At 41.7% G+C, this 27,039-nt stretch overlaps 1 protein-coding gene across 1 annotated transcript in view; it reads right to left on the bottom strand.

Moving 5' to 3' along the window:
- The window catches only part of Grpr (gastrin releasing peptide receptor), a 37,992-nt gene extending 14,826 nt beyond the window's left edge, over positions 1 to 23,166 (bottom strand). The window contains exon 1 of the mRNA XM_005358767.3: positions 22,369 to 23,166. Within this exon, the coding sequence (XP_005358824.1) occupies positions 22,369 to 22,784 (416 nt within the window). The 5' untranslated portion in view covers positions 22,785 to 23,166. The remainder of the gene's footprint in view (positions 1 to 22,368) is intronic.
- Between the last annotated feature and the right edge of the window lie 3,873 nt (positions 23,167 to 27,039).

The following is a 27,039-nucleotide window of genomic DNA, read 5'->3' as shown; positions in this document are numbered from 1 at the left end:
GTCCCCCCCCCCCTCAGCCCAAAGAGCAATCAGGGTTCCAAAAAGATAAGCTGACAGTAGACTAAAGGTAAAATAATGTGTAGTGGTTTGAATTAGGATGACCCCCATAGACACTCACATTTGAATGCTTGTTCTCCATTTGGAACTATTTTGGAAGGATTAGGAGGTGTGACCTTTTTGAGGAGGTGTGTCACTGCAGGCAAGCTTTGAGGTTTCAAATGCCTATACCATTCCCAATTGGTTCTCTCTCTGTCTCTCTCTTTCTTTCCCCTCTTTCTGTCTCCATCTTCATCTCCCTCTTTCACTTTCCTCTCTGTCCCCCCCCTCTGCTGTGGTTATTGTCCTAACATATAAGTTCTTAGCTACTGCTCGAGCACCATGCCTGCCTACCTGTCTGTTGTCATGATGTTCAAGGACTAACCCACTGAAGCTGTAAACTCAATAACTCTTTCTTCTATAAGTTGCCTTGGCCATAATATTTATTCTCAGTAATAGAAAATTAACTAAGACATAATGTCATATATTTTGCTTAATGCCATTAAAGGTAAAAGCCTTTGCCCTGTCAACAACATTATTAAATTTTAATTGAAATGTGACTGAATGTGCCTATCAGCTCAGGACCTACACCAAGAGCAAGAGATATATCTTCCTGGCTATAGTCACATTGTTCTCTTGGGTTTGGAATTTTAATATCATCTGCAACCTGTGAGGTTCTGTTGTGTTCTCTTTTGTTTCATCAGGACTATTTTTAAGCCACTTGTTCATTGAGGGAGGCTAGTTTAATTAAAACTAGATTACATACAAATACACATCAGTCCAGAGTGGCTGGCTGTGAGCTGAGCCACAGGGAAGAATGAGGCTGCCATTGGGTGGGGACACCACTTCTGCTGCCTGGTACAAGATGGTAATGGATCCTGTGGTAGAGTGGTCAGGGAGTGAGCTTCAGTTTAGACCCTAATGTTTAATTCATCCTTACATTTAAATAGAAGCCAATATAAATAGGTTTGATACTTTCCTTTCTTAGCCATTATCTAGGTCTCAACTCTCTCTCCAAATGGGTGATCTCCTCTTTGGGGTCCACTGTCCCATAGGAAAGTTTCCAGATGATATAGCTAAGGTTTTAGTGGAATTCCTAGAAATCTTCAACAGAGATCTTCCTTCTTTGGGAAGAAGCAAACTTTAAAGCTAGGTCAAGGGAGTGAGTCATGACCCATGCTGTGAAACGTAATTGGACTTCCTCAAAGAGACCAAAATGTAATTGGTTTTCCTCAAAGAGATAAAAAAAATAAAAACAAATAGTCTATATAGGGAGAGTCCTTCCATGCCCAAGACAATTCTAAAGTTTTTTTATCTGGGCGCTGTAATTTCTCCACCATACCCTCTCCCAATAGACACCCTGTATCTCCTGGAGAGCATAGCCGGCTTTGGGGAGGAGAGATGTTGCTTATTTGTTCCATAGTACAATGAACGTCATTGTGTTCACCTTCCAGTAAGGAAAGAGCACTATTTCCCAAAGAAGGACTTTTAAATTCCCCCACCAGGTTAAGAGTTAACAGGCAGCAATATTTCCACATATTTCCTTTCTTCTTCAAAGTCTCACTTTGCAGCCACCATGTGGGACTTTCTTTTGTGCGTCTCTATGTTTTTATGTCTATCTTTATTTGTGTACATGTGTGTATGTTTTTCTGTGTATGCACCTGATGGAGGCCAGAGATAGATGCACGTATCTTCTTCACTTCTCCACCTCAGTTTTTTGAGACAGGATCTCTCACTAAACCTGGAGCTCACTAATAGAGAAACTGACTGGAAGCCCCGGGACTCCTGCTGTCTTTGCTTCTCTAAGTGGAGGGATTACAGGTGCAGGAACCCATGCTTGGGGTCTTTCGTGTGGGTGCTGGGGATCTGACTCAGATTGAGCTGTCTCCCCAGGCATTGCTCTTTTGTGTGGATTTCTGAAGACTAAAACATCCATATATGGGTTTTAATCAGCTTGACGCAGTAACGAATCACCAGCACCGGAACAGCTGGAGCTCAGGCACTTGTGCTCGCACTGACTGTGCTATGTTTTGATTAAATGATCATGGTTTTTCCTCATAGTAATCCCGTAGGGCAGACACCAATATTACTGTTCTTTGACAGATGAGTAAACTGGGCTTCAGTACCTTTTCCAAGACCACCAATGTTAAACATTAGCGACAAAGTTTGAGCTTATTCATCATCATGAGAGCTTCCTAATCTGATGGTCCTGCAGTTGATCACAAAACCTGGTATTCCTGATATACTAAAAAACACACACACACACACATGCACATGCACCCCCCTCCCAATACACACGAGCAGAGAGAGAGAGACAGAGAGAGAGAGAGAGAGAGAGAGAGAGAGAGAGAGAGAGAGAGAGAGACCCCTGGGTTCTAAAAGGGTAATCTGAATGAGACCCTGGAGCTGAGGTTTAAAAAGAAAAAAAAAGTATTGGCATCAATGAAGAAGCAGAAGCCTATAGGCTAGCATCTGGGACCATGCCAGGAATATTTCAGAGAGAAAGCTAGTGATTCTGGGAGATGAGATTGGATGTGTAGCTCAGTTGTTGAGCACTTGCGCAGCACGTGCGAGGCTTTGAGTTCAATACTCAGTACCATAAAACAACAGCCACAGAGCCCTCTGAGTCTAGGATATGAGAGCTGTGAAACTCTTAGGGTAAAGTGAGAAGAGAGAGGTAATCAGTTGTTAGACATCTTTTAATGCTTTCTCATAAGGAATTGGGCACCAGTTGAACCTGGAGCCAAAAATGAGTTTCATCAAGATGATCTAATTCCAGAGTTCAATGCTAATCTCATAAGGAAGCTTTTGAGAAGGGATATAAGCAGGCTGAAATATCGCCCTTGCCCTCAGGTCTGTTTAAAATGACAAAGGAAAGCAGTAACCCAGTTAAACTTCGGTAGGCATGCAAGGATCTTGACACAAGCTGTTCATAGCCCATTCTTCAAAAACTTTATGGAGGGAAGAACATATATTTAGATCTCGTTACACCTTTTCAGCAATTTATGAGCCTCAAAGTTAGAAGACCATTTCCAGATTCCATTTTTACACTGAAGTCAGACATAGTGAAGCCACTCTACCTTACAGCCTAGAAAATCACTGAAAATGGAAAAATGAGACAAGACCCAAAGACAAGGTTCACTCACAGCCTGGGATAGAATGTATCATTGACTGGGGTCATAGACTGTCTTCAAAGCTGCTCATTCATCTCAAACAGACTCAGATGTGAAGATTTAAATGAAGTAAGGAGAAGTTACCAGAAAGTCCAGGAGAGTGTGGAAAGTAAGACAGAGAAGGAGGAAGAGCAAGGGAATCCATAAGAGCCTCGGGAGCACGTTAAAGAACTGTACCAGCCAAGGACAAAGTGACAGCATTTACCCACCTGTCCCTAGCCCTCTTTGGCTGAGACTTGTTGAAGGTTGTTCATTCTGGGATGGCCTCAACCTGTCCCAAACCTTCCTTGGGCACAATGTTTGCCCTTGATCTCTTAAAGGAAGCCCAAGTCTCCCAGGGCACACCAGGGGGATACAACCACCACCTGCAACAGAAATTCTTTTCCTGCTCCATTTAGTTTATTCAACATATATGTAAACTTTAAAACATTGGAGACTGTGTTTGGTTTTAAGTATATTTCACATTACTGGGGCCAAAAATAGAATTTCTAAATTACCCTGACAAAGTATGTTACAATTTTTTCCAAAACAAGATGCATTGAAATTCAAAAATACCATCATGGCATATGACTCATTCTGTTGAATTACAAAAGTTCAAAAGCAGTATATTTAAATAAATTTTGGTGAGAAGTTTGAGAAGTAGTAAGAGCGGTGGCTCAGCTCAGTAACTTACTGGGTCCTCCAGCTTAAGTTGGCATTGGCGGTGTTGGGGAGGGCTTATTGTGTAAGGAAGGAGCTGGGGGCAAGGAGAGAGGCAGAGTGGGGCTTGGGGACCTGAGACTCTACTTTCACCATTAACAATTTATCATGATTCTCTTTTGACTGTTTTGTTATTTAACGAAAACTTACATTGCATGTACTGTATACCTGGCACACTTCTTGATGGCTTTCAAGAATTAACTTAAGAAAGAGATACATTGACACTAAATGATAAAAAGGTCTCTAATTCGAATTTTACTATGTAAGAGATGGATAGCTCTTGAAATGTTTTTCTGTCATTAAATTCTAAATCTCACTTTAATGCAGTTATGCCCATACCTATTAGCATCCTCAGTCAAATGCCTTTGGAACTCTTGCTTGAGGAAAAAAAGCCTAATATTCTATGAAATACTTTTCAATAATTACTCTTACCTTTATAAAATCCTTATTATGGTATAATGTTGTCAGTACTATTCATCATTTCTCTCTGCCCTTCACATTCTTTCTCTCCCCTCTCTCTTCTCTACCTCTATTCTTTCTTTTTGCTCACCCTCTTGCCTATTCACCCCTCATTCTCTCTTACACAAGTGGAAAAACTAGAATCTGAACAGAGGCTATCTGGCTCCTGAGTCCAGGCTTAGAGCAGAAGACTTTACAGGCCCCATTTCCTTTATCTGTGAAACCATGGGTTCCACTTCCAATCTCTCTCTCTCTCTCTCTCTCTCTCTCTCTCTCTCTCTCTCTCTCTCTCTCTCTTCTTCCCTCTCTCTCTGTCTGTCTCTGTCTCTCTCTCTCTGTCTCTCTCTTGTCTCTCTGTGTGTGTCTGTCTCTGTCTCTTTCACACAGAGAGAGAGAGAGAAAGAGCGAGAGATAGATAGATAGATAGATAGATAGATAGATAGATAGACAGATAGATAGATAGATAGATGATAGATAGATAGAAAGAACAAGAACCAATTGACATAGGTACCTTAAATCAGTAAAGATATCAACAAGGAAGGTGAATGAGAGTGGTTAACACAGTGCAAGAGTCCTGAGAGTATACCATGGAGAGAGAGAGAGAGAGAGAGAGAGAGAGAGAATTCTACAAACAAAACAAGAATTACTAAGCAGTCTTATATGTGATGTTTTGATATAATTCTTCCCAATTACTTCTTTTGGTTGTTTTTACAAGATTAAAATTAGAATTTTTGTATCTTTTAACATCAGTCTGTTATATAAACATTTTGTGATATCACACAGATGCCCCTCTAGACATCAGGCTGTACCCTGCCAATGCTAGCAAGCCTCTTTGGCCACTGTTTTTTCAAGGAAGTCTGGTGATCTCTAGAGAACAGAGTGTCTTCTTTCTCATGTCTCTGCCAATTAGCTCAAATGAAGCAAAGCACTCCCAGCTACCCAGAAAGCAGCATGTCTGGTAACATAGAAGAATATTTAAGTATCTATTTTTGGCAGGTTCCTATACTAGGAACTAGCTAATGTGAATGAATCCATAAGGTTGGACATGAAGTGACTTTTTTTTTTCAGACTCCATTCTGGAAATGAAGGACGATGATTCTGGCTGGGATGATGACTCAGTGGTTAAGAGCACATGCATGCAGTTCTTCCAGTTCTCAGCACCCATGTTTGGAGGCTCACACCTTATGTAACTCCACATAAGGAAACAGGTTTGAGATGTTCAAGTGGCTCAGTTCTCTCCTGTCATGTGATTAGCTCAAGAGTCCTCTCAAGGCCTCACCCAACAGTGCTCTGAACACCTTACAGACTCCAAGTTCTTTCCCGTTCTCTGGCCACTTCAAGTCTTCAAAACTCACTAGGGATGACTGAGAAATGATCTTGCCAGACCCAGTTCCCTCCCCCTTCCCCCTTTATTATTCACAACTTATTAAACTTGTTCAGTGAGCTCTATGAAAAGGAAGCAACACCATGCACAATGGTGAAATGCAAAGTGGGAGGCAAGAAGCAGAGTGTGTGTTGGAATACAGCTAAACTTTGCCGTCCGAAGCCTTTCCTTTTCTGGGTTTAAAGTGTTCACTTCAGACAACCGAGGACACGCAGGAAGAAATAGCTGAGTGAAAGACCTTGGCTTTGCTCTCGATCTTCCTGTATTCTGATCATGTGCTATAGAACCCCACCTCACCATTTACAAACACAGGTGACAGTGGTTCTTGATGATCTGGAAAGCTAAGGTGTATGTTACGGCAGGAGACTTGAACCACTACAATAGCAGAGAGACGTAGGACCCCATGTGTGTGTTCATGTGTGTGACAAGAGGTCAGAAGACAATGTTAAGAGTTCCTCCTCGACTGCTGTCCACTTTGCTTTTTTAAGACAGTGTCTCTCACTGATCTTGAGCTCATAGTATAGGAGCTCATGATTCACCTGGATAGTGAATCCCAGGATCACTCTTGTCTCTGATTTCCTAGAGCTGGCATTGCAATTGTGCACCACCATGGGAAGCTTTTTCACATTGTTATGGGGGATTGAACACATACTTGTAAGGAAAGTGCTTGACCAATGGAGCTATCTCCTTGGAGCCTAAGATTTTGGATTTTTTATATATAATGTTCCCTAGCAACTCCGTCCTGGATAACTGGAATGGGATCATGAACTCTCCTAGGCCCACTCCATTCCAGAAAGTGTGCACACAAGTCTGCATCATGGACAGTAAACTATTTGGGACTTATTGACCAAATCGGGTCTTTGGTTTTTTTTGGTATGGTCATGATATAATAATGGTTCTTTTTTACATTTTAAGTGGGATGTGTCAAAATTACACGGAATTCTAAGTTCATCACCCGTAAATAAAGTTTTACTGGCACACGGCCATGCTCATTTGTTTACACCTTATCTATAGCTGTTTTCATGCTACAAAAGTAGAATTTAGCGGTGGCAATGCCGACCCTGTGGTCTTCAAATCCTCAAATGTTTATCATCTGGCTCTTTACATAACTGTTTGCCAAGCTCTGGCCTATGTGCACTGAATATGGGGACATGGCCAATGTTCCTGTGTTCTCTGCTTGTACCCCTCCAAGCTATTTATTCCATCTTTAAATAGCTGTAAGCCTGCCTCCCATCACACAACACTGCTTATTAGCCTTATTAATTCGTGATAATAAAGACAATAGGCCACTGCGCCCTGCCATTGGGCTTCTAGTACCAAGCTCTCACTGCTCAGCACACTGAGTCAATTCATCCGGACACTGAAGAACTAAATTGGTATTTCAGGCTCTGCTTGGCACTCTGAATGTAAAAGTTCCTGGCCAATGAGGATTTAAAGTCTAACTGGAGAAGCAAGATATCCCCCAGAAAAAAAAAGCCCTTAATGAACATGACAATGACTTCTACATAGATCTTTGTGAAGAGCCCTTAGAGATGATGGCAATGGATCAATATGTGAAATACTGCTACCACAATAGAGACAAATGCACATATCCTTCTAATTCCAAATCTCTCTTCCATGGAAATATAGGCCTGAAAGCAGGAAGTCATCAAGTGTCATTTCTTTCACTTGAAGAAGATACCATTGTATCTGAGTCCCATTTCCAATGAGCTGGGAACGTCCCAGAGCCTAAGGCTCTAGATGCCCCTTCCGTGATGATTTCCCATGACTGCCCAATTTTTAAACTTTTATTATTGCATTATAATTACGTTTCTCCATTGCCTTTCCTCCTTCCAAACTCTCCCACATGCTCATATGCCTTCTCCACTCTTCTTCAAATGCATAGCCTTTTTTCATCAGTTGTTATTGCATATATATATTCAGTCCATATAATGTTATTTGTATGTATGTTTTCAGGGCTGACCATTTGGCACTAAACAGCCAATTGGTATATTACTTCCTGGGGTAGACCTCTCCAACTTCAAGGTTTTCTCGTGTACCTATAGTTCTTTGTGTAGATGTTCCTATTTCTACTTTGACATGCCCATTGGTGTCATCCTTGTTCAGCTCGTGCTTGGAGAGTCACGTTGGTACAATTTTGTTGGTGTAGCATCTGGTATTACTAGGAGACACAATCTCATAGAAAACTCTCTGTTCCTTTGGCTCTTACAATCGTTCTGCCCCATTTTCCACAGTGTTTCTTGAGCCTTAGGTGTGGTAGTGTTTTGTAGATGTATTCATTGGAACTGAGATCCAGAGCTCTGTGTTTTGATTGGTTGTAGTTATCTGCTGTTGCAAAGAGATGTTTCCTTAATGAGTAGTTAGGACTGTACTAATCTGTGGCTATAAGGACAAATGTTTATAGACAGCTGTTAGGGATTATGTTAGTGTAATAAATTGGTGATTCTCCTCTAGTTACTATGATTTCAGTAGCACTGAATAGTTAGCTAGCTTTCCAATACTAGGCATTGTTTCCATCTTGTTAAGTGAGTCACCAAGTTATGTAAACCACTATTGTACCCTTAGAGTTATTGTGCCATGCTGGTCATTGATGTGGTTCATAGCATCATGGCTGAATAGGACTGTTATTTGTCTCCTTCCTTAGGATGCTTGCATAGTGCCTTCTGGTACCCTGAAAGCTAGTTTTCAGAGATGGAGCAAGACCATTGCTCTCTAAAACCTTGTGTCTTCCCTTAAGGCACAAGTAAAGAATGCTTAAAAATAAACACTGCTAAGCACTGGGCCGAGCTTCTGAAGTCCAGTCAAAGAGAGGGAGAAGGGATCATATGAGCAAAGGGGTCAAGACCATGATGGGGACATCCACAGAAACAGCTGACCCAAGCAAGTGGGAGCTCATTGACTCCAGACTGAGAGCAGGGGAACCAGTAAAGGACCAAACTAGGCCCTCTGAATGTGGGTGACAGTTGTGTGGCTTGGGCAGTTTGTGAGGCCACTAGCAGTGGAACCAGTATTTATCTTTAACTGGCTCTTTGAAGCCCATTCTCTATGGATGGATACCTTACCCAGCCTAGATACAGGGAGCAGGGCCTTGGTCCTGTCTCACCTTGATATGCCAGACTTTGTTGACTCCCCATGGGAGACCTTACCCTTTCTGAGGAGTGGATGGGGATGGAATTGGGGAGGTGGGGGGAGCGGGAGGAGGGGAGATGGGGAAGTGCAGTTGCTATATAAAATGAAAAACTTTTAAATAAGATTTTTTAAAAAAAATACTGAATACTGACTATATTTATGAACATCCTGAGGCACATGCCTTCTTCATACTATCATTTTAATTTTCAGTTCACTTTTCAATTCGACTTTTGTTGACAATCTAAGAAAAAATTGTGCTCTAATTCTTCTGTAATGTGTTTGATCAACTAATGTAATAACAGGCAATATCTAATTAGATAATCACCCAATAATGAGATTCTTTTAAAATTTAGTTTGGATCATCATATTTTAGAAGGCATTTCCAGGGCTAGAGAGATAGCTCAGTGGTTAAGTGCTCTTGCTGTCTTTGTAGAGGACCTGGGTTCAATTTCCAGCACCCATTTGGTGACTCACAATCATCTGTAACTACAGTTCCGTGGGACCCAACACTTTCTTCTGGCCTCTGAAGCAACCAGTCATGCAAATGGTGCATAGACACACATACAGAAACAACATCCAAATAATAAAATAAAAAATAAAAGATGTTTTTAGAAAAGCATTCCTCATAGGTTTTCATGGAAAAAAACTACCTGCTGTTTTATTGTAACATAATTTTTCATTGTTCTGAAAATTGTGTTTAAAGTACTTTTCCTAGCAGACATTTGACCCAGATGTGACACTGCCGAACGCAACAGAACAGAACAAAACAAAACAAAATTAGCAAAGGGCAAAAGGAAACATTAAAAAGCTTGAAAGTGACCTATAGTTCTATTTATATGTAGACAGTGTAAAGAAAGAAACGAGTCACACAGGCATGTTATTATCACAGTAAGTCCTTCTGCTCAAAAATAAATTTCCTTATTGCCAAATTTCATATTCCCCCTATCTCTTTAATATGATCATCAGTAGTTTTCACTGACCAATTAGCCTGAGTAGAATACAAAAGAAAGAGACAGAGATGAAAGAAATAGAGATGAAGAACAAAAAGGAGGAAGGCAAGGGAGACGGGAAAATAATAAAGAAATAAAACTAAAAATAGATTTCCATAGAACCCAGCTATGCCACTCCCGGGTGTTTACCCAAAGGATTCCAGGCTAATATATCACAGAGCTATTTGCACATCAGCGTTTATTGCAGCACTGTTCATAATAGCTAAGCCAGGGAACTAACCCAAGAAGCCAACAACAGAGGAAGGGGTAAAGAAAATGTGATGTAGATTGGAATTTTTTTCAACTATGAAAAAGAACCAAGTCATATCATTTTTGGGAAAATAGGTCTTAGTTTTCTTTCCTGTTGGTGCAATAAAATACACAAAGACAACACAGAAGAGCTCATCTTGGCTCACAGTTCTAGGTTATATAGTACTTCATGGTGGCGAAGTTGCAGCAATAAGAGCTTGAAGCAACAGGTCACATCAAGTCCACATGAAGAAAAAAGGTCCCATAATTACCTATGTGTTGCTACTCAGCTCATATATATATATATATATATATATATATATATATATATATATATCTCCCAGGATCCCCTGGCACCGCCCACAGTGGGCAGGCCTTCCCACCTTAGTTCATGTTGTAAACCTTCTCAGAAGCCCTTCTCCCAGGTGATTCAAGATTGTATGGACAATGAAAATTAACCATCACACAAATTAAGCAAATTAAGCCAGGGTTACAAAGACATCATATGCTTTCTTTTACACCTGGCTCCTAGATTTTATATTAGATATATAAACTGTGCATGGATATATTATGTGAAAGTAGAAGGAAAATCATCTGGGGAACCAAAAAGGAGTAATGAGAAGACATGAGAAGGAGAACGGGAGAAGAGTAGAGTAGGCTGGGACACTTGCTCAGCATACAATTTGTATTTCTATGAAAATAGTTTTATGTCACCCACCATTGTGTACAATATAATGATACACAATGGCTTTTACGATCAAACTCAAACTGGTCAAAGTGTAGAGAATAAAGTGGCCATACGGTCACCAGCCTCAATCAGTACATCAACCCCATACACACTGCAGGCTCGGGGTACATTTTGGAAGAAGAGGTGGAAAGATTTCAAGAGCCACAGGACCAGGACACGACTGTGAAATCGTGTCTTCTAGACATAAAGAGTTTCTGAAAGAATCCATTTCTCCAGGGACAAGTCCCTATTCAGTCCCAAGGGTCTTCCATAAACACGTGTACACTATGGACAACACTAAGTTGACTTAGTAGGATGTGTACATTTGTGAGTGTGTAAATGGAGATTGTAGTTTTGTTTTCCAGCTGCCCAGATCTGAATAATCACACAAAAACTATATTAATGCCAACACTGTTTGGCCAATGGCTCAGGTGTATTTCTAGCTTGCTCTTACATCTTAAATTAATTTTTATTTGTCTATGTATTTTCATGTGGCCATGGCATTACCTCATTTTCTACATGTCTTGTTTTCTCTGCAGGTGGCTGGCATATTTCTCCTTTGGCAGCTACATGGCATCTCCTTAAGTCTACCTTCTTTCTCCCTTTCTCTCTTTTTGATTATCCAGCCTAACTATATTCTGTCCTGCCATAGGCCAAAGCAGCTTCTTTTTTAACCAATGGTAATAAAACATATTCACAACATATAGAGGGGCATCCCACATCATGAGTGTGTGTGTATGTATGTGTGTATCTATATCATATGCATTGTCACATATGTATGTGACAATAATAATTACGGAAAAAGAGGCAATGATTTGAGAAAGAGTGGGAGACATAGGAGAAACCAGAGGAGAGAGAGGGGGGGTGGGCATGATATAAATATAACATTTAAGTATGAAATTCTCAAACAATATTAAATAATGAAATTTAAAGAAACACATCTTAAGAACACTCTGGCTCTTTTCTTCCCATGAAATTTCAACCCTTACAAACGCATTGTGTAGCTAAATTTCAGCTTCAACTCCTGCTTACTGGGCTGAGAGTCCCAGCCAAGTTTCGGGATCCCTGAGGCTTTGATGCTCCCGCACTCCTGCACTCCCCGCACCTTACGTACTGCTGCAGACCTCTGCTGAGGTTTCTGACTGACTCACTTTGAAGTGAGCCAGAACTCAGTTCTCTGATGCTAAATTGCTGAGGGGGTTTGAGACTCTCAATGCTGACCTCACAGGCCCAACTAGGTAGCTGGAAACTCCGTGTTAGCCGAGCTGGGCTGAGCAAACAAACGCCCCTTTCAGCTCAACTTAGAAGGTCTTTCAGAGAGGTGGGATAAGCTTTTCCACTCCTGATCATGGCAAACTAGCTAGTGACCGGGCAGAGCTTCAGAAACAAAATGTTAGGGGGAAAAAAAATCTCTTTGAAACCCATCAGAGGCGATAATAATGTGAGAAGCTGGAATCCTGGGGAGAAATGAAGGCTGGCATTCTGTATTATTTTCCCTTGAAGCCTTCACAGATTTCAAGCAGCTATTGGGTGAAGATGGGTAATAAGGGCAGTCCAGGAGCCCCTGAAGGATGGGCTTCCAGGCTAACAGCCTGGAGGTTAAGCTGAGATCCCCAGAGGGGTAACCAGCAGAAGAGGAAAACTGGAACTGGACCAGGTTACAGCTTGGGCCTGAAGAACCCCCAAATGCAGCCCAACGCTCACAGAGGCCACGGATCAGCTTCCAATTTGTTCAGTTCCAGTTAAGATTGATTCAGTACTACCTTCCAGCTACCAAAAAGGGCAAAGGCTATATTTTCTGAATATAATAGCACCCAGAGCCTCAACTTACCTAAAGGTTTTCATACACAAATATAGGCATTCAAACAGGAGACAATATAGGTAGGTTGCCGTAGGACAATGAGGACAAAGTTACAATAGAAAGAGATTTCCCCAAAAGGACTAAAACCTTCAGGACACAGACTGAAGAAATAATATGAACCCCAATAATGTGAACAAACAAACAACCTATACATCTATATGCACCACAGTAATACCATTCAAAGTTGAAAAAAGACAAAATATGTTAGATTAGGAAAAAACACAATATTGTTAAAGAAACTACAATAAAACTGTGACTTCATAGAAGAATTCAGATGATGATGAATAGTAAGAGCAAAGTGTCAAGAGACAGAAACCCTCCTCTCAGAATTCTGAAAATATTCTCCAAAAGTAAACCCCAAATAAGGCAGTATCAAACATAAACCAAGAGCACGTGTGGCTACTGGACTCACTACTAACTGGGACACCATAGGGAGTTCTTTGGCCAGGAGGAGACTGATCTCTAGAGATCACAAAGGAAAGAAAAATGCAGGAAAGACAAATAGGAAGATACAGCAAAATCTAAGGGAGCATAGGGAGGAGAGGGTGGAAGGGAAGTGGGGAGGGAGAGGATAACAGGAAGGACCAGGGAGGTCCAGTTGGCAGAAGGTTGCAGAGAGAGAGTAAGGAAAGAGATATCTTGATAGAGGGCGCCATTATGGGGTTAGCGAGAAACCTGGCACTAGGGAAATTCCCAGGAAACCACAAGAATGATCCGAGCTAAGAATCTAAGCAATATTGGAGAGGGCGCCTGAACTGCCTTTCCTCTGTGATCAGATTGATGACTACCTAATTGTCATCATAGAACCGTCATCATAGAACCGTCATCAAGTAATCGATGGAAACAGATGCAGAGATCCACGGCGGAACACTGAGCTGAGCTCCCAGAGTCCAGTCAAAGGAGGGAGTGAGAATGTGAGCAAAGAGGTCAAGAACATGATGGAGATACCCACTGAAACAGCTTACCTGAGCTAATGGGAGCTCACTGACTCTAGACTGACAATGGAGGAACCAGCATAGGACCAAACAAGGCCCTCTGATTGTGGCTGACAGTTGTGTGGCTTGGGCAGTTTGTGGCAGTGGAATCAGTATTTATCCCTAGTGCATGAACTGGCTTTTTGGAGCCTATTCCCTATGGATGTCCTACCTTAAGTGATGTGACAGACTTTGTTGACTCCCCATGGGAGGTCTTACCCTCTCTGAGGAGCGAATGGGAAGTGGTGTGGGGAAAAGGTAAGGGAGCAGGAGGAGGAGAAAACACTTGGGGAGGAAAAGGTTGATTTCACTCCCAGTTCCATGTAATAGTTCGTCATCAAAGGCAGTGAGGGTGGGAACGCAAGCAGGGCAAAAACCTGGAGGCAGGAGCTGATGCAGAGATCATGGAGGGGTGCTGCCCACTGACTTACTCCCCATGGCTTGCTCAGCTTTCTTACATAAACCCAGGACCACTAGCCCAGGGATAGCACCACCCATAATGGGCTCAGTCCTGCCCCATCAATCACTAATTAAAAATGCCCTCAGGCTCGCCTACAGTCTGATCTTCTGGAGGCAATTTTTCCTTGAGGCTCCCTCCTCTCTAATGTCTTGTGTCAAGCTGACATACAACTAGCCAGCACAGAAGGTAAGAAAAGAAAGACAAACTATAGACCAGGTGTGAACAATAAAAAAATCAAGTAATAAGGTAAGATCTTTGATTTAGCTATATAAGTAGAACCGAATTTACCAGTATGTGTTCGTAAAGCAGAAGCCTGTGACCAAATTACAAGTTATCAAGTGTATTGCATCAATTTGCTTGTGTTATTCAAAATCACGAAAATACCAAGACTGGTGAAGATAGCAAAAAGCTCATAGTAGATGCCATTCATCAAATGAGTACTTAAGATTACTCAAAACACAAGAGAATGGAACTACTGTCAACTTTAGCAACCTATATAGGAAGCAAAACTTGAAAGTGGCTGCAGCAGTTTGAATGTCCTCCCTCTACCGAAAAAAACATAGGGTTGAAATTTGGTTGTCCTTCAAGCAGTACAGTGTTAATAGGTGGGACCTTTAGGGAGTGGTCAGATTATGAGGTCTCTAACCTTAGTAATGGATCAATGCCTTTGTTGCAGGAATGTATTAGTTTCACCAACAATGAATGGCTACTTTTTACAGTTCAGTGAATTTGTTTTTATTATGATATTTTTGCATGCATGTATCATTGTGCTTTTGTTATATTCACCCCTCTGCTATTGTTAATTTTTCTCCTTCCCAATAGTTCTTCAATTTTCAAGTCACTTAAGCAAAGAAAGAAATTCTCAGGAAAATAATCATGGATTGTATGCAGTCAGGAGAATGGAAGACATATATTCATGCTAAAGCTGTAAATGAGCACTTATGCCAGATTTATTCATCATCATCCCAAGCATGGACCCTCACCACTTGCTAGCACTTCTTGGATGTCACAGCCTACAGAACAATAAGCTAAATACATTTCTTTTGTTTATAATTTACTCAGTTTGTAGTATTCTGTTGTAACAAGAGCAAAACAAGATTAAGACAACAGTTCTCAAAAACTATAATTCTAAAGGTTTATATATGATAGGCTCAATAATGAGTTGTGGAAGTTGGCTGGAAACTTTTCTAACCTCTACTAAAAACTGATTTTAATCATCTATGATAGAACACAGCTGTACCCTTCTAATTTCTGTTTTAAATTTTTCTCCTCATTTTAATGTCAAATTTTCACTTTTCAAGGAAATTGTAATTGCAAGCCATGGTATCCTATTTTTTTTTTTTTTACAATTTCACACGAGTACCATATTTAAATCATTTCCATCCCTCCTCCTCATCCAACTCCTCCTGTTTCTCCAAGTTGTTCTTAATCCAGGACCTCTTCTCCTAGAATTCCAATTCATGCATACAATATACATATGCCTATAGAAATACAGTCTGCAGTGTCTATTTCATGTTGCTCTTATGTGTAGTGCTAACCATGTGGGAATGGATAAGCTACCAGGGGGCTCTTCTGGAGGGAAGACTGATTCTAATTTCTTATAGAAATGATTGTTCTCGGGACCGGGAGTGTGGCTCAGCTGTAGAGTACATGTTTAGCATGCATGCCTAAGGTCTTCAGTTCAGCCTCAAGCGCTTAAAAAGAAAGCAAAGAAAAGGAAATAATATGTCCAGATGACGGTTATTTTAAGAGGAATCAGATGAGGATGGAGCCAAAATATTTAAGAAAACAAGCATGGTCAACTCAGGAATCATACTTTTCTAAATTTTGTGATGACTATGGAATTTATTAACTCTTTTAACTTGTAATTCATTTGATTAGCAACTCTGTTGTATAAGTTCTAAATGACTTTAAATATTTGTTTGTTAAACCTTTTGTTCAAAATTTCTTTTGGTTTTTCTTTGGTAAAAACTCTCCTCAGTTTCCACAAAGCCTAGCTCCTGTCATCTGTGGCTGGCGCCACTGTTGTTCTTGCGTTACTCTGAATCATCAGAGGAAATGAACATGATTTGCAGATCATAATCAAGTATTCTAGGTGCATCCAGTACGAGCCATCTGAATTCATTCATCCTTTTATTCCTCCTTTCATGAATCTTTCATTTCATCTACTCAGCAAAGATATCTTGAGCACTCAGTGCAGGCAAGAAACCGCTCTGGTATCCGAGAATGCTTTAACAAATGAGATTGATTCCTACTTTATATGTGTATATAATCAAGGGTGTACCTACCCTGTGTGCACACGTGGACAGAGGTCAGCAGTTGACATCATCGCTCTTTATCTTATATTTTGAGACCGGGACTCTCACTGAACCAGAAGTTGACAATTCAGATTAAATGGCTGGCCAGCAAGCCCCCAGTATCTCTCTATCTCTGGCTCCCCAGTGCTGAGATTACAGGCATGTTTGGGGGATCTAATTCATATCCTCATGTTAGCATGACAAGCACTTGGCCAACTGAGCCATCCCCCCAGTCTCCAGACTCCCATTTTTTGTGCTTATATAATTACAGTATGACAAAAAAACAGGAAAGAAATTCTCAAGAAAAATAATCATGGATTGTACATACTCGGGAGAATGGAAGCCATATATCCACGCTAAAGCTGTAAATGAGCATTTGCGCCAGATTTATTCGTCATCACCCCAAACCGAAAACACTCCTACTGATCACGAACAGGAGGACAGATAAATAAACCATGGCACATTGATGCTGTGAATACGACACAGCAAAATAGGAGTGGGTTACTTACAGATGCAATACAGTGTGGTAAAAGGTACCAGACTATATGCTACCATTTATGGAACATCCTGGAAAAGATGGAGGTTTTCAGGAGCTGAGGTGGAAGGAGGGGGTACACTCCAAAGGGACCAGAAAGAATTTGAGGAGGCGATAGAAATAATATTTATTTGGACTGTGTCGGTGGAGGTGATGTGGTGAGGTGGGGAATTTCAAGGCTTATTGATGTCCCCCCTAAGAACTTACTATGTATAACTTCCATCCCAATAAAGCTGGAAAAAAAGAAATAAAGTGGCTGGCAGGATGGCGTTGGCCAGTTTGTTAGACCAAGTGGTCAAGGAAGGTCTCTTAGCGAAGGCCACTACCGTGGAACAGAAACCTTTTGCATGTCCCTCTTTGCTTTTACTCAGAGGTGAAAAAGAGGAAAGCTTCTGTTTTCCATTTTATGTTGAAAGCATGTGTTTTAATTAAGAGAGAATTTATGCAACCCCACACACCAGGAAGATTTATAAGTGCAAGAATGCAAATTTGGTCTATTTTTAAAGAATGTTATTGACAGGCACAGTTCAAAAAAACCTCACCAGGGAGCCCTTTCATGAGATGCTGCGTGTTTCATGATGAAGTTTGTGCTTTTTTTTTGCCGTCATGCATATTAAGTTGCCAGAAATGATACTTAATTAATCACATAAAAGCCTGACACTTGAAAAGATAATGTGTGAGAGACAAGATGAAGGTTTTTGTTGCCCGCCTCTCTCTCCTCTTCTACCTCATTCCAGTTGAGAGAGAGCCTGGCTGGGAAGCCCACTTCCACAACGCCTGGACCATACTCATTCCCAAATCTGGTGGCTACAGTGCTGCTTCGCCATGGCTATGGGCAGACACAAGTTATACTTCCTTCCAGAGTGACAGCTTATGCCTCTGAAAACCAAACTATATGTCTCAAAAAACCAAAAAAAAAAAAAAAAAGAAAAAAAAAGAAAACCAAACTATAGAGATCTTGGAACTGGCAGCCCACCCAACATCCTCTAACCGATGGACTTTGTTGGATGGGTGCTTTAGAAGAAACTAAATTGAATCTTCTTTTTGTGAGAAAGAGATCAATCTCCTCCGACTCCAGGAAGCTAGCCATAGTAGCCAGAGACCTGTTGACGCGAACAGAGAGAAGGACCCTTTCTGTGTTGGTTCACTCAGCACTGTCTTTTAGAACAGCCTGATTTTGAGTCTGTAGCTCCCAATGTCAGGAGAAGGGAGATGGAGTCAGACTGTAGTTTGATTGTTGCTAAAGAAAGTGTCAAGTTTTGCTGAAGAATTCGTGGCTTGCAGTGAAGGGAGTAAGGCTTTCATTTCTTTTCCCTCCAAGTTTGCCCTGAAGGTTAAATCACATCACGTGTTTCTTGTTTCTATGTTAAACAAGGGTTGGAACTTGAAAAATTCCTGCTTCGACTGCTAGCTGCTTGCTTAGACTATGTGCTCACTGCTCAAACATCAACCAGACTGTTGTTCGTCAACTCTTATAAGTAGAGCGGACCCTGGGTGTTAAGGGGAATATGAACTTTCTAGAGCTTCCCAGTGCTGAGAAGGCACAGAGACAGGTAGATCTCTAGGGCTTGTTGGCCAAGCAACCTAGCCTACTTGGTGAATTCTAAGCTAGTGAGAGACTCTGTCTCAAAAAACGAACAAACAACCAAACAGGAAACATGGACAGCTCCTGAGGCTGACCATTGGCTTCCACACGTACATGCATGTGGATGCACACAATTCTCTCTCTCTCTCTCTCTCTCTCTCTCTCTCTCTCTCTCTCTCTCTCAAAACAAGACAAGCTACCAAACTCTGCCATTTTACAGGTAATTAAGCCAAGGCCAGAAAGTTAGTTAAGCAACTAGATCCAACTCCCCCACATGGATAGCAATAGCAGATAAATGTCTAAAACACAGGCCTGTTGGTGCCCACCCAAGCCCATGCATGGGGATGAGGAATGGAACTGAATACTTGTAAAAGAAAGAAACATGTTGAAGAGTGGACTCAACGAGATGTGACCATGCATGAGTGCATTAGTGTATTGTGAAGGCAAGTGCAAATGGAGAGAGAAGACAGGAACCAAAATTGGAGGGGTTGGAATGTGAACCTGAAATTGGTCAGCTGTGGTAGTCCTGGGATTCCACTTATTGAGACGACCTTGGAATCTCCTTTTTTGGGATGGTGACATTGGCACAAAGTTGTCTAGGAACATGTTCTTTCCTTAGTAACAAAGACTCAACCTCACCTGTGGATAGAGAGGGCTGCAGAAGGGCAGTTGACATGAGCACTGGCATCGCTGCCAATCTATGGTGGGTAGGCACAGACGATTGCTGCTGTTGAGTCCCACTCACAAGTTGGAAAGCTTGTTTCAGTAGCTTCAGGTGGGGCCTAGGTTTCTGTAGGGTTTGGAAAACCCCCTTTGGTTATGATGATCATCCACCCTGGACAATTTGGTTGATCCTTTTACCAAGCTAATATATATGGAGGCTCATCTGGAAACTGCCAATATTTATTAAATATAGGCACTCATAACTAATGCATCTCAGACTTGAACATATGCCTGGAAGAAAAATAAAGTATTATGCCAACCAAGAGATATAAAGTCCCACCTCTAAGTAAGAAGCCATCTGCAATTGATAGCTGTTGAGAGAGGGAAAATAGATTGTCTTCAATAGAGTGGCACTTGGTATATCAACCACACCCCAGAGCAGGACACCTGCTCAGGAGCAGCTGACCAATACAAAATAGACCCCATGCTTGTCTATTTGTGTGTGTGTGTGTGTGTGTGTGTGTGTGTTTGTTGTCGGTTTATTCTTTTTTTTTTAAAAAAAAGAGAAGAGCATGAAGTTGGGGAGGTGTTAGGATCTGGGAGGAGTTGGGGAAGGGCAAAGAATATGATCAAAATATATTGTATGAAATTTTTGGGGAAAAAAAGAAAGAAAACCACCAGGCAATAGTAGCACATGCCTTTAATTCCAGTACTCAGGGGTCAGAGACAGGCAGAGTGCTGTGAGTTTGAGGCCAGTCTGGTCTACAGAGCAAGGTCCAGGAAGGCTCCAAAGCTATAGGGAAACCCTGTCTCGGAAAACAAAAACAAACAAACAAAACAAAACAAAAAAGAATGGAATACCCAGAAAAGGTTCTCAGCCCCAAATAAGAAATACATCAGTGTTCATCAGGATAACTGAGGTCTTTTCTTTTAGTGGGATCCTGCACACAATCAAAAACTACTGCTAAACACACCAACACGGATGAATAGCACAGAACTCTGCCAAGCATAAGAAGTCAGATAAGTTGTATTCATTGTATGATTCCATATGAATACAATAAATAATACTGGCCGAATGAATCAAAGTAACAATTGCCTCTCTTGGGAAGGGGCAAGGTACTGGAAACCTTTAATATCTCAACGGTGTAGTGGCTACACAGTTACATGTAAAATATTGAGCTGCTAACTTACTCTACTGTGTACATAGATGACACATTGTAAAGTATAGAATTCATATTTACATTGCCAAATCCATAAGGCCGTTGTAAGAATCTTGTAGCTTTCAAACATAAGATAAATAGGAAAGTACAGTCTTGTGTTATCATCCAACTGGCAGGCCGCTGAAGGCAGTGTGATGCAGCACCTGTAATTCTGGTGACCCAGCAGCCTTTGCAAGGCCTAGCCAAATACAGAAAGTTAGTGAGGACACACTGCAGCTGCGGTGGCATTCAACTCAGCTTTGCACGGAGCTTTCCCTGACTGCTGATGGCGAGTTCGGTTTGCTCTGCAACTCTGGGAAGAGGGTCCCTGCAGCTGCGGTTTTCCATTCCATGCCCTCCCTTTCCACTCTGTTCGCCTCCCCGAGGAGACAGTAAACACCATCTGGACCACTGCATTCACCAGCCCGGAAACCCAAATCTCTTCTTCCCATCAAGAAAATTATACTCAGCCTGACGTGCCCTCCACCAGTGGAAACCAGCCATGGAGCTTCGGCCAGCTCCAAAGTTTGCTGGCCCTGAACGAACGCAGAAAACTGTCTGTGGTCATTAGTACCTGGGGGTGGGGGGAGATGAAAAGGTGGCGTGCAAGGAAGATGAGGGTGAGTGGAGAATTCCTGTCTGGTCCACCCAGTACCCTCATTTCTGAATCATTCCTTTGAAGTCTCTGAGAATATCATCTGTACTGAGCAGTGTACTTTAAGTAGCTTAGGATAAACACATGGCCCCAGACACTGATAACACTATCTTTATTTGTCCATTACTTACCAAGGCCAGCTCACCTGAGGACAGTTTGTTCCTTTATACAAAGAAACTCCAACACCACATGTACTAAGTTGTAGGCCATTTTCTTCAGATTCTAAACTTTTAAGAAATGTACCTATGCTTTTTCCAGTATACACTCTGGTCCTATGTATCCTTAACATATACCATATAGTTGAGCTAACAGCTTGTAATCTCTGGTCCGCTGGACCTGTTTTTCTTACTTTAGCTATTTAGCATATGCTGTATCTGATAGTCTAATCATTTCTGTATTCAATCTTCAGAACATTAGATATGGTCAACAAGTATGTGAATATCCTGCAAATATTTCTTTCCTTGCTTTTCAAACATGGGTTTTATTTTTTTTAACATGATAGATGTTTGATAAATGCATGAGAACAGGTTTTAAGATTATGTCAGTGCAAAATCACACACATATATATGTATATATGTGTGAGTGTTATATATCACAAAGATATATTTTTCCAGAATAAAAGTGGACATCCAGCCCACTAGGCTCCAAAGACATTGAACATAGAAGGGCATTAATAAAGCTATTAAAATTAGAAGTCAACCTTGAGCAACACTTGTTTAGCCAGACCAAAGGGAGCAATCATGTTTAAATGCACTGAAGGATAACTTGGAAAAATCAACACACAATTGTTCTGTTCAGACACACCTAAAAATTAGCTGTAAGAAAAGTTAAGACTGTCCCAGAAAGACAAAGTTCTGAGAAATGGAGCCTATTTTTCTTTCTCAAAGATTTCACAGAGGGGCAGTGGAAACTTCTCTGTTTTCTGAAAGGTTCCGAATTGCTTCTAAGACACATTAGCCTGATATTGAAACTATGGGGTGTGATTGTCCTTTTCACTGCTCAGTTAATTTTTTTAGGGAGAGAGAAGACAGGATAGACAGTAATTTTTCTTCAGAAAAAAATGTCCCTTGGTCTCAGGCTTAGAGATTTAAATCTCATTTGTTTCCTCCTGTCTCCGCCATTCACTCATTTTTCTTTTCTTAAACTAATATGCCACACTCCAGACGTAATTTCCAGAACAAAACCATGCCTGGAAGGGAGTTTGAATTTGAGTAAAACTTCCCTATCCTGAAGGCAGCTCTCCTGTGTGGTCCACCACCCCAAGAGAGGACATTAAGTTCCAATCAGTACTTACCTGTCTGCGGACAGTGCCGTAAGTGTGAAGACAGACACCCCCACTGAGGTAAGCTGGATAAAGGGGATCAGTTTGCAACCGATCCTGCCAAAAAGCCATCTGTCAGCCAGGTACTTGCTGGCATCCACAGGGGCACATGTTACCAGCAGTAGCAGGTCTCCCAAAGCCAGGCTAGAGATGAACAGGTTCGGCACATTTCGCATGGACTTGACTGTACAGAAGATCTTGATCAAGGTGATGTTGCCAACGAGGCCTATCACGATGATAATCCCATAAACTGCAGGAATGATATAAATGATTCCCGGGTGGAACCAGTTGTCCATCTTGGGGGTATTCAGATTTTGATTGAAGGTGTTGTTGCAGTACAGGAAAGAGTCCACTTCCAAGTTCAGGTGGGAACAATTGTTCAGAGCCATCTCAAGACCTCTCTCTAAAAAAAAGGACCTTTAAGATGCTGCTTCTTAACTTCTGGTTTTGCAGTCAGGTGATGAAGTTAAGATCTGTGCTAGGCTCTTGCTCCCCTTTAGTAAAAACACTCTGAATGCACACACACTGGTATTCCAAAAGCTGGCTTAGTACATTGATGTTGGTTCTGCCCCAGCCTCCACACCACCAGTGAGCAGTGCAGTGTAAATGCCCTAAGTTAACAAGCAACAGAAACTCAGCCCAAAGAAAAGCTTAAGATTAAGCCCAATCTGACCCAGCTCTTCCTACCTCCATTCTAGTCTGAGTCCCTCTGGCTGCAGTTTACCAAGAACTTTGGGATTGGTATTTTCACACAGCATTTCCCGTCTTTCCTGATATGTAGAACCTGGAGGTTTAAAGTGGGTAGAAAAAAACTGCACCAAGAAAGCCTCCAATCCTATAGGCAGGATGCTTTGCACGTCACTGGCTTCCCCAGCAAACGGCAGCTCTCCTGAGCTGGGGCTCTGAAGAGGAGCCAGGACCACGTATAGACAGCGAATGCCAGCCCCCTGCTGGACGCTTCAATCACTACCCAGCTGCCGGCTTTCTCCAAATGAGAACTAGCCAGCAGATCGCAACTCCTGGGGCTTAACAGATAGATACCCTTCTTTGCCTTTTCATTTAAGCCAGCAGCACCTATGGTCGGTATTTAATAAATGCTGCTCTCTGCAGCCTGGAGCTATCTCTGATACTATCTCCATGAGTTCATATGGGACTCATGACACATAACACTCCCCCTTTCTAATCTTTAGTAATGCATTAGAATGGCATGTCCCGGTCTGTGTGTGAGCTGTCCTACTTAGTCGCTCTGGAAAAGGGACTGTTAATAACAATTGCACGCGCAGAGCGCACACCATAAACCTTCAGCCACAGACCAGGAAAAGCAGAAGCACAGTGCACATGGGCTCTTTCCTGAATATTTCCCAAGTCCCCATATTCCTTAACCATGGAGCCGGCTGCATGCTTAATACTCAAAGATCAATAATCTTTTCCAGTAGAAAAAATTGCTTTTTCTTCTGATCTAAAAAAATCACATGAACTAGCTTTTGGTGTAGCTTTCAATTTCCTCTGAACTAAACAACAGTTGTGGACTCTCCCAAGAACTGGGGAGGGAAGACTGGTGAGAGAAATGAGTTATGGACGAAGCAGTGCTGAGAAAGACTCTATTAAAAATACTATCAGAATCAGGCTTGACCTTTAGCTGGCACTAATAAATACATTATAAGGCTATACCTTCAAGATTTCTGTGGAGTCGACCCTTTCTGAGAGCCAGTTAATAACAGACAATGCTAGCGAAAGGCTCATTTTTCAGGACCTATAAGAAAGAAAGAAATGAGGGCTTTCTGCTATGTCGCGGCCCACCAAGAAAGCTTTCAAGTGTGTTGTCATGGACCCTTGCAGCTTTCGGTACCCAGGTGGCTGCTGTACCTCTTTTGTAATAGAAAACGTTCCTCGCAGGCAGAAGACTAATGGTACCTGCTTGTAGGTGGGAGGGTTTCTTAGTGGAGTGCAGCATCACTGTTACTGACTCAATAACCATGAGCCTAGTGGTGTCAATCAGCCGCTAGTAGTACCACTTCCTGATGCAGGACATGGGCTCCAGTCCTGACTGACCCCTCTCATTTATTACCTTGGCACGTTGCTTGAGCAAGTTACTTATGCATCTTCAGGTTCACGTTCTTTATCTGTGGAGCGAGGATAATTTATGAAGGTCAATAAAACACAATCCCTGGTAAGACTGGATAGTATTAATTCCATTTGATTAATTTTAGCTACTTATCACGATTACCATAATTACCATTTGGGGACTGACGTGAAAAGACTTGCTCTGGAACAGCTCAGAAGACTGATTGATCTCAAATCAATAGACGGGAGTTCCACTCACACCAGTGAAAACACCAACTCCTTTATTTACCTGAGGGAAATTTACAGCTGCCGGGCACTACTTACTACACAAGAAGCTGGACGGTGGCGCTGAGCAAGGGGGCCACTCTTTAGACACCACTGCCTTTCTAGAATGGAAAAAGAGCAGCCACTGTTTCTTTAGAAAATGTGACGCTTGGTGCTGAAGGTTTGCTAAGTGTGGGCTAGAGCTTTTTGAACAGAGAAAAAGCAGCATGTGATTAGTGGCACAAAGACAGGGGATGGCACTGAGCAAGAGAAGCCCTAGAAGCCCCTTTATAAAGGTCACTCAAATTAGAAGAGACAGCGCAAGGAAGGTGCGACATGAAACACAGCTGGAGGCACTTTGGTGAGACAGTATTGAATCCCATGTTGTTGCTATGAAGTTCTGCCTACACTGTTTGGGTACACAAAGAGGACTTGTGGGCTTCTTGTTATTTCTTCAGACGCCTCCATGTGCTGAGTCAGTCTCACTTCCTGAATCCACTTAGGCTATTAGTGCTTCTTCCCATATAAGCAGCTGTTGGCATGTGCTGGCTTCTCAAAGCTGCTGTTAACATCATGCCTTCCACAGCAGTATAGATTGTTCTAACGATATTTTCAGAGTGAAGGTCTATTGAGACTTGATAGCTACTACTGTCTAGATGCAAAGATTCTGGAAAAGGCTAGCCAGGGAACTCTGAAGCCATTTCAACTACTTATCTATAAGGACTCTGTCCATCTCTGGTGCCGTGTCATCTTCCAAGCAAGTCCTGAGTATCCTCAGACTTTTGTTTAGCTTGTTGTTTAGTGACGAGCACAAGATGCTCATGACTTATGCAAATGGCATGGAACTGTCCTTAAAAAATTCAGTGTCTCAATAGGATTGGAATAGGACAGTGTCTTTTCTTTTGTGTTGAGGCAATGATGTCACTTGTGTTTCCCTTGCAGTCAACAGATCACATTTTCTTCTCTTCCAGAAAAGTTGCTCTTCTGTGAACTTTAATAGAAGAGGGACAAAGATTTGATAAGATTTAGGAAGGTAGCTGGAGTCTACACAATTAAAGAGAAGAGAGAAAGCTTCTTCGCATGATTATGTGTTGGTATTCTGGTTTTCATCAGCTAAAATTATTGAAAAGGCAAATATATATATACACATATATATATACATATATATACACACACACAACTAAAGTGAGCTAGTTACAATGTGGGTGTGTCCAGAGCAGGGCGGGAAGTGCAAAATAAAATAAAGAGTATTGGATCTGTTGGTGAAGACTTTTCATTTAAGATTTCAGGTTGGAGATTAGCCTATAAGGTACAAGTCTTAAAAAAAATAGGTGGGCCTGGAAAGATGACTCAGCAGTTCAGAGTGCTATAGCACTCTTACCAAGGGCTGATTTCAGTCCCCAGCATGTGCATCTCCCAAACTCCAGCTCCAAGGGGACTCATGCATTTAGCCTCTGCAAGTACCTACAGCCACATGTCTGTTCCCACACATATACATACAGATACACACACATACACATAATAAACAAAAATGTTAATCAGCAAGATTCTTGGGGGTGTATATGTACTCATTTTAAATCTCCAATGGCAGAACCAAGCAATCATTGTTTTTCATTTAGGGCTGCAGGGGATTCCAGATCTTTGCAGTCCTAGGGGTTAATGAGGCCAACAGTATAGGCTCTAGAGATCATGTCAACATGGCAGTACTTATTGTGTCCTTTATACTGAGGGAGTAAGAAAGGGAACAGGTTTAAGAGTTTACATTGTTGCTAAGGGTTTTTGCTACCTGAGAGTAATCCTTAAGACAGCATCAGCATCAGCATCAGCATGACCTCAGCACCAGGGACATGGCTCAAATGGTTGAGGTGTTTGCTCAGGTCTAGCAACCTGACTTCAATCCTTGAACCCCACAAGGTGGCAGGAGAGAACTTACTCTTTTGACCTCCATACTGTATGCTACATTAGTGCCTGCGCATGCTCACACACATACAAAATAGAAAATAAACAAATAAATAAATAATAAATACAATTTTAGAAATGAAGAATCCTAGGCACTCCCCCTTCCCCCTGATAAGCTGCACTCTTCACTGTAACAAGATGCATGTAGGCCTCAGGAATAGCTGGGATCGATGGTTAAGAAACCAGAGTAGAATGAGAAATGGGCACGAGGCTGGAGGCTTGCTCAAGTTCAGCATGGAACCAGCAACTGAACCACCTCAAAATTCAACTACGAACGACTGCAGCCCTGCGCTTCAGTGTGGAAATGCATGTCTGTAGCCCAAACACATGGGAGTCTGAGGCAGGAGAATTAAGAGG

Source organism: Microtus ochrogaster, chromosome X (genome assembly GCF_000317375.1).
Source record: "Microtus ochrogaster isolate Prairie Vole_2 chromosome X, MicOch1.0, whole genome shotgun sequence".
NCBI classification, from domain to species: Eukaryota; Metazoa; Chordata; class Mammalia; order Rodentia; family Cricetidae; genus Microtus; species Microtus ochrogaster.
The sequence above is the reverse complement of the archived record's forward strand: the minus strand, read 5'-3'. Positions and strand labels throughout refer to the sequence as shown.